At 34.6% G+C, this 9,177-nt stretch overlaps 1 protein-coding gene across 1 annotated transcript in view; it reads left to right on the plus strand.

Annotated features, from left to right (window-relative positions):
• LOC128672302 (homeotic protein labial-like) overlaps nt 1-8,712 on the plus strand; it is a 32,039-nt gene extending 23,327 nt beyond the window's left edge. The window contains exon 2 of the mRNA XM_053749354.1: nt 5,943-8,712. Within this exon, the coding sequence (XP_053605329.1) occupies nt 5,943-6,334 (392 nt within the window). The 3' untranslated portion in view covers nt 6,335-8,712. The remainder of the gene's footprint in view (nt 1-5,942) is intronic.
• Nucleotides 8,713-9,177: the final 465 nt, after the last annotated feature.

Genomic DNA, 9,177 nt, shown 5'->3' on the forward strand with positions numbered 1-9,177 from the left:
AAAATTGGACAATGCGGCAGATGCGTTTTATTTTTTTTATATACGGCCATGTTTGCTCAATTTCTTTGCCGAGAAATGGGTGTATTCATTTCACTGGTATTATTTAACAGCAGCTGACGTTTCAATTTACGCGAGAGATGACAGGAGATGGTCATGATTAAAGTGTACATATTAAGTAGCATCGGAATATAAATAAGTGGAATTATTTCGACGTGCGATAGCCGAGCTGATGGGGATGATGAATCGGTTTCCTGTTTCGTTAAATTATCTGGATTACGAATAAATTTTACGCCCGCGTTTAATTTTTGTGTTCGCGTCAAATTGTTCGACTGTTTTTATGTTTGTAATGTTGGCATGTCAGAATTGAATATTTTATCAGAAACGTGTTTTTTTAATTTTCATAGATAAAAAACTCACTTAAAATCTATTTGTCTAGGATACTTGAGATTTAACTAGAATAAAAAACTAAATTCACAGTCATTGATTTAGTATAATCTAATAATATTATTTTTGAATTCCCCACAGGCATAGGCATAAAGTTACCTAAATAAGTATAATACATATACTTACGTACTTATTCAAATATTTTATATAGTTTTATTTTCACTTAAGTTGGTTTTAGTATTGTAGCACTAAAACAACAACAACAAGTAACTACTTGTTGTTGTATATATAAATAACACTACTAAAATAATTTGAATATACGTAACTATACTTTACCAATTTTTTTTAATTCCAAATTATTATTTCAAAAATACCACACGACTATAGTCATTTTTTACGCTATCCCCGGGCTACGGGGCGTCACTCACAGCCGCGAATGAATCGCGAGATTGAAAGAGATCATAGCCCCAGAAAATATTAATTACTTGTACTTTTTTTTTGTTATCAGCTAAGTACTTCCGTGTTAAAATATGCAAAAACCTCCCAAACATCATTTATTAAAAAAACAGTGTGGTATCGCCTCAATTTATTGGAAAGCAGAACAAACATGCGCGCCAATACACGTAATCCTATAATCCCGCGCTCCCGATACGCCCGTCGAGTGCAACAATATCGTGTCGCCGAACGGCAACCGTGATAACGTTCAGTTTGGCTCCCGTTTTCAACCACTGTCAAAATAATTTAGATAGTTTTAATAATAAATAACATAAATCATTTATTGTAACTACTAAAGACACTTATTAGAAAGTTGGTAATTGAAATAAAAAGTAGTAGTGAATTGAACAAGAATTAAAAATATTTAACCAACTTACATTTGCACACAATGGTTCAAAAAATATGAGTCATGTGGTATCCACGAGAACTTATAGAATGATAATGAGGAGCTACCCTGAATTCTGTGCAATACAGAGGCTGATGATACATTACTAAAAAATATAATATACTTACAAAAATAATAACGGTTATGGGACTTAACTTTTGAAGTGTGGAAACTATTTGGATGGAAGATCAGGTCAAGATTGCTGGAAGGAGATGGATGAGGAGACACAAGACCAAAAATGGCGCGTATTATTAGGGCCCTATTTTCATTTGATTACAATTCCTTCTCAGCAGTGGTCGTTAAACAATATAATTTGTAGCTTTCTAAAATCCTACTAAATCAATACGAAAATTGTTGAGGATTTATTTATGTGTGTATGTTCGTTACTCTTTCGCGCAAAATCTACTGGAGGGATTATTATAAAATTTGGTACACGGGTAGAATATAACCTGGAATAACACACAGGGTACTTTTTATCCCGAAATTCCCACGGTAGCGAAGCCCCGGGGCGCAGTTAGTGGTATATAAATGTAAGTAGTAAGAAATTTTAAGTGACATTTTAAGTAAAATCTAAAATTTGAGGTTTTGATGGTCTAATTTCTAAAAATAAATGGTCTAATTAACGAATAATAAATTTACTTGATACTGCACGAGAACTATAAAAAACGTGCCAACCTAATAAAATATATTTTTTTATTTTTTTTTTGGCTTTAGTCGGTTTCTTCTTCATTCCTGTAAAAGGACTTGTCTCTTTCTACTAGTAATATAAGTTTCGTAGAGACTTAAATTCAGATTCTGATATTTTGCCGACTAACTTACTAATCAATATACTACTTATATATGAAGCTAGTAGTAATATACCTTGGATGACCGAGAAATCCCCGATGAGAATTTGTCTTGGAAATCGGCGAAAATTCTCAAAGGATTCCTTCATTGACAATTCTCGCCGATTTCTGAGAACACCGATGTCGTCAGGCATAACATGCCGATGATCGTGCGTAGTTGAGGTGAAAAAGTAGGAAAGCGGATCCGACGCTCAAAGGCTATGGAAGAAATCGGGAAAACTTCTCAGCGAGAGATTTTCTCAGCGGTACATCGCTATACTCATCACACGGAGTAACACCATACGCTCGCAATTACGCAACCGCAGACAATCCATTTTAAAAATCAAATAAATCGACGCAACTGGCGGGCGGGCAGAGACAAACATTTGTCTATGGCATAATGGATTAGCGATGTTACATCGGCCTCCTCTTGCCGTCTACTATTACAAGCAAACATGGCTATGTTGGGTCGCGGCTTTGGTTGTCAGCACTGATTGAATTGGTCGTTGATTTGTACCAAGATTTTTCTCATTTAAGTATATATGCAGGCAAATATTATTATTATTATTAATAAAAGGTTAAGCATACTTAGACTTTGGTATGTTTTGTCTCGTTCTGTCTATGTGAAATATTGCAAAGTGAAATAGTAACCAAACCACACGTGCTTTAGCTTAAAATATGCTTTAACATTTTTATGAATAAAAAGAGATGTTGTTTATCTTTGGGCAAAAATATCATTGGAAAATAGAAGAGCAGCAGCGCGGTAGTTGGAGTGCGCCAAAAGGCTTCTAGCAATAGTGTTTCTTTGCCGAATATTTATGTTTAATTCATAGTTACTGAACCTTTATCCAAAATTAAACAATGAAATCCGAAAGAAAAGTCTATTTTCTGATAATTTTCCTACAATATTTCTAGTAGGTATTAATTAATTGATTATATTAGGACAAATCACACGGATTCAGTTAGCCCCAAAGTAAGTTCGAGACTTATGTTATAGGAAACTAACTCAACGATACTATATTTTATAACAAATACATACATAGTTAATATCCAAGACCTGGGCCAATCAGAAAAAGATCATTTTCCATCATGACCCGACCGGGGATCGAACCCGGGACCTCTCGGTTCAGTGGCAAGAACTTTACCACTGCGCCACCGAGGTCGTCAAAGATATATGTATAATCTAGTATATAGATTTACCTACGTCGGGAATCGCTAAGACGATTGCAAACTAGGTAAGCATAAAGTTACAACAAATTGTGCTGAAGATACTTATACACATGACCAATCTCCAAATCATTAGTATACGAATCATAGACACTGCTCGGTTGTCCCTGCTTTGCGTCAGTGTCAATATTGTCATGGGTAGACTGCGTGTGCGCATGCCGCACGCCGCTGTCTTTCAGCGGGCTTGTTTCCACGGACACTACCTACGTACTATTTTAATGAATTTTTAAACGTCGCAATAGCAAATTCATTGTACAAGTTTGATTGCAATTGAGGGTTGGTTAATCACAATAGATTTAGTTCTAACTTTTCGAAAAGTTTATTCCGTATGACACAAAATATCGGTAATATTAGAAACCTAAGGTAAATTTATACTTATGTGACGTAATTTGTCAAAACGATATCACTTGTATGGCTATAGTAGGGAAATATTTAAATTTCAAAATTCTATGACGCATAGAGTATCAGCAAAATTTGAATATCTCCACACTATTCCATACAAGCGAAAACAAGACAAGTCACATCATATTACGTCACGTCACATACGAGTAAGTATTAATTTGCCTTAAATTTCTATTCTATGTATTATTTTATATCTAAACTTACCTAAGTATAAACGTACATTTTCTCTAGACAGTTCTTACTTTTCCTTTATTTCTTGCATTTCAGCAAATTATTGTTGTATTTTTTTAATTCCCGTGTCGTGTTGAACAATGGAAATAAGCGTGCGTGTTTGCAAGGTGTAGCGGATTGCGCAAACAGAGCCGCAGACAAACACCGGCGTGTTTGATCTGCGGTCGGGTTGGCTGATGGACCGGTGCCGTGTTCGAGATGGCAACGGCTATTTGTCTGTTAACTGTCCATTTATGTAATCCTAGTATTAATATACAGATGCAGTATCACATCTTTATTCTTTTTGGGGTAGACAGAGCCAGGAGATGCGAACTCGAAGGCACATTAGCTGTATGGTGTGGTTATTGGTGGAATTGAGATTAAATAATATAATGATAAAAGTAATAAATTAAAGGAATAAAACTTTAAAAAAAAAGTTTTTTTTTAATGCTCCAAAAAGAAGAAAATAAAATTTTAACTTTAAAATTTAAACTATCAACTTATAACCTCATTATACACAATTTATATGATCATAAAAGTAATAATATATTATAATAACTATTGATAAGTAGCAATGATATGTTTATATATAAAATAATTTAATCATCTCCAACTAAAGCTGGACACGAATAATTTTCAATATCGCAGTAGAAATTAGGAAACGGCTGGTCATCTCCAAATCCGACATTCGTCGCGATCCAATAAACGTTTAATTAAGTAATGTCCGAGGCGACGCGACGTCGCGGACATTTGTCGCTTGGATTAGCGGACAGAAGGGTTGGCGATTGATCACTTGGGTTTTAGCCCCCTACGAAAAATGAGTATTGTTATTGGGTGTACATGATTTGAAAGCTGTTATTTAAATAGAAAAGATTATAAAAATTTTATGTTTAGAGGGAAAGGCGCGGTTTAGTTATTATAAGAGGTAATTTGTAGATTGTAAATATTTGCTTCTTATTTATTTGCCAGTATATATGTTTGTAGTATATATGTTTTGTATAAATGTCCCATTGCAAAAGCCTACCCTAATACAATTTTGTAAAGATAAAATTTTATTGGTGAGACGTTGGTTCAGTGTCGCATTGCAAGATATTGCAAGCACTCGACAGAGTTTAATACCTACCGATACTAAGCTTACAAATCGATGCCAAGGAAACAGCATTGAATGAAATACTTAATCCTTATCAAACTACTAATTTGTTCCCTAAAAAGTTTTAACATAAATCCTAATACACAAACAGTCAAACAATTAGACAATCACAAGCTGCTCACTACCATAATAAACGTCAAAACGTCCATCGCACAGCCACGCCGCGCCGCGGCGGGGAGCCATCTTTAGACTAATATTGAAATATCTCGGGTTTTTATTATTTTTTTTAGGTTAGAAAAAGATGACACCTGTCATTTCTGGTCAGGACGCTCCCACGAAGTTCTTTGTCAGAATGTCTTGTTCAATGAGGCGTTGGTAAACAAACACGTCCGTTTTGCAAGTGTTCGCTTTGTTTGTCTGTTTGTTTGTCACCGCAGGAAACTATAATTTCCTTTTGTAATAGAATCTGTAAAGGTTAACTTGGGAAACGGGTTTTGTATTATTTTTTTGGAATTTTTATCAGCATTTCGTATGAATTCATTAAATGGACGTAATGCATAACCCGTTGATGTCTTTTTAAGCAAAATATTTTTGTTAGGATATCTCGATATTTGGAAAGCACGTATTTCTGTTAAAAATTGATGATTGATTGAAATAGATAGCTTTAATTTTATCCAAATACATTCATATGTATTTGAAGGCTCATGCCTTACCTGCCACGGCTGCTATTCTAACGCCGCAAAATATATTTTTCCACAAACTTCCTATTAGGTAAACAGGTTCCTTGAAAACTTTATTCAAAGAGTCTTGAATAAAAGTTGGGAACAGCCAGTCGCTATTCACTAGTATCTACAGAATTCAATTCATCGTGTAAATTTCCACCCTATTACATGGAAACCTAACATGCATTTTATCTTTGTTACAGCTCCAAAACTGATGATTCCGCCGGCCGAATTCGTCAACCAAGGCGTCCTAGGCAGCCCTCAGGAAGGGCTCCGCACCCCCACAGGCAGCCAGATGCTCGCCAACCCCCTGCTCAACCTCAACAACACGGGCCGTACAAACTTCACAAACAAACAGCTCACCGAACTCGAAAAAGAATTCCACTTTAACAAATACTTAACACGAGCGCGGAGAATAGAAATAGCTTCAGCCTTACAGCTAAACGAAACACAGGTCAAGATCTGGTTTCAGAATAGACGGATGAAGCAGAAGAAGAGAATCAAGGAAGGTCTCATTGTGGCCCCCGAAGTGACCCCCACGTCGACCCAGCCGCCGCCTGTAGGTTCAAATGAAAACAGTCGAGAGTCCAGCTAGAGGTGCTGTGACATGCAAGATAAACTGTTCAGTGTTTTGTATTGTTGATCAGTGATGTTCGGTTTAGTGTACGTTTGCTTTGCTAGTCAAATGGGATTGGTTTTGTTTGGGTTTGTGCGAGTCGCGTGAAAAATGTTACACTTTTTTGCTACAATCATCAGGATATAGGTAACATAAGAATTATTTTATTGTAAATCTTTAACGGACCATGTTCGAAAATTTGTGAAAATTGTTGACTTCATATATTTTATTTCAATTTTTTTTATAATATGTATACGATGAATACCAAATTTGATTAATTTGTGAAAGACTTTCATTTTAAAATGGACTTTTTACGAATCATTCGCTTTCAATCTTACGCTAGGACTACAACTGTGTTTAAGTAGAAGATCTGGGAAAATATCAACCAGTTTCGTTAGTACAAAGTACTATCGAAAATAGGCGTCTTGATTGTGGTGCCTACTCTTTCCTAAACTGAATTTAATAGCTTTCTACGAACTATTAAAAAATCCATTCATTTATCTCCGCTATATTTTCACGCCGACTCACCGCTTTATTAGTTCATTAAACGATATTTCATATGTCATACAAGTAAAACATAACTGAGTCTCATTTAAAAAGGCTTCCAAACGAGGCAACTCTTATTGAAACGCTCATAAAAGAGCTCATTATATTTTTTTTACTTTATTGAAAAGTTTAATAATTTATGTTATACCTACGACCTATATGACTTTTATATATATATCATGTAATATAAACTATACATTACAGAAATATTTGGTGTGTTACAAAAAATCGAGTCAGTTATCATTAAAATATGGTAGGTATTCTAAAATGTGTCAAGTTTCAAGTTGTAATGATTTTGTATGATATTAGACTGTAGATTAAGGATTCATTGCACAAATTGATAAGATTAAACTGGTACATTCCATGTTTATTAGTTAGGAAATATGCTAGATATAATATCTGATACATGCTTTCTGTTGAAATAGTTTAATCGTTGATTGTACATTATTAAATCAAGAAATAAATATATAGGTACATATATTCGTTTCAAATTTGAGAAATAAAAATGTATCTAATATAGGGTGAGTTGCACCGTAAAATTGGATGTTGATTGAAACCGGCGACCTGCTGACATTTAGACAAAATGGCGTACTTGGTAATTTTTCTACGTACGTTAAAGTTAACGTCAAAGTTGACGGTGTAACCCACCCTTTACGTCAGTCGTGTTTTAACATAATCATATCGTCTCATCAGTTTATAATTTTTAAATATATTTTTTTGTGTTGCATTCGTTGCGTCATGATCTATTGAATCTATTCTATGTAATTATCTGATGATTATTAATATGTTTATTAAACAGCAGTGTTTACCCTTGATTCTGCTGAACTGGTCGAAATTAGATTTTTCAACATTGTGTTTAGTTTGATTTTAGTTTCGAAAGTTACAGTAAAGATTTCAATGTTTAAATAATGTAGTATACTTGCGAGGTTTCATGCCCCGTCCTCGCACGTAATTGTACATCACAGCCACATTACTGATGCTCCAACGTCTGTGCGTCTCGCCGTCTCGTAAACAACGCCCTTGCTCTTGCTCGCAGCGCTATGACTTATATCACAGTAGTGGGGAGGAAGTGAATATAGGCATACACTGTAAATAGTTTATACAATAAGTACTTATTCATATTTTTGATTTGAAACATATCCATTCATGAAACAAAGGACAGTTGCTATTTGAGCTTGAATTTTATTGTTAATCCGGCTACAGAACTAAAATAAATAAACACTGTAAAATAAATAAACACTATTTTCTAAATTATAATTGATACCATTACTGTAATTATATCCGTATGTTTAGTTTTAATTCATATTATATTTTTGTATTTATTTTATAAAGTTTTGTTTTATAGACCAAAGTTCATTCGCTAATTTATTGAATAGGCACGGCATGTAATAATAATGGTGTGCACAGACACTCCAGGAACTCAATTCCCATAACTGTAAACGTGTCAGTTTGGTGTGGTTATCGCATCGCCTATATTTGGCTGCGACCGCGCTGTAATTACTATCCGTCAATTTTCTTGAGGAAGAAATAATTTTCAATCAAACATTCATATAATTGATATTACCACACAGAAAAGGTAGGAAAGCGGACTCTGGGCTTCGATACTTAACGAAGCGATGAGATGAGATTTATTCTGAAAAGCAAGGTAAACGTGTATAAGTTTACCACCGACTTGCCACTGGACTGTCTCGTGTAAACGCACCGCAATAATGTACAGTTTAGTTGTATATATGCGTGTTAGTTATGTGTGTACATTTCTATAATAAACTACTACCTATAACATTATCAATAAATTAATTACATCTATTTTCCATATGAAGTTTTTCTTACCCTTTTGTCTGTACCAACGTATTCACTTGGGGCTTCATTGCTTAGGTGAATAAAACCCTGGATTGATTCACACTTGATTTAATTCTTGCTTTTTTTTAATTTTTACAAAATCGAATTGAGGAGCCTATGTTGGGTGTGGCACTTGAAGATTGAGAGAGCGAATATAATAAAAATTGTTTTTGACACTTCGTAGCGCCTAAGTAATTAAATAGTGTTGTTGAGGACATACACAAAACCGTAGAAAACTGTAAGGCGCCGACACATTTATATGCGAAAGTTCGTATGTAAGTAATGGTTTGTTACTCCTATCCATTAAAAACCTACTGGACGGATTTAGATGAAATTTTGAATATGACTGAGTCAAAAAATACATTTTTTTTACCCATGAAACTCCGAGCGGAATTCCGTGTGATCTGATTTTGTCGTCTAATTAGTACCGCTAAAGA

The sequence above is a fragment of the Plodia interpunctella genome, chromosome 9 (genome assembly GCF_027563975.2).
Source record: "Plodia interpunctella isolate USDA-ARS_2022_Savannah chromosome 9, ilPloInte3.2, whole genome shotgun sequence".
In the NCBI taxonomy this organism is placed as follows: Eukaryota; Metazoa; Arthropoda; class Insecta; order Lepidoptera; family Pyralidae; genus Plodia; species Plodia interpunctella.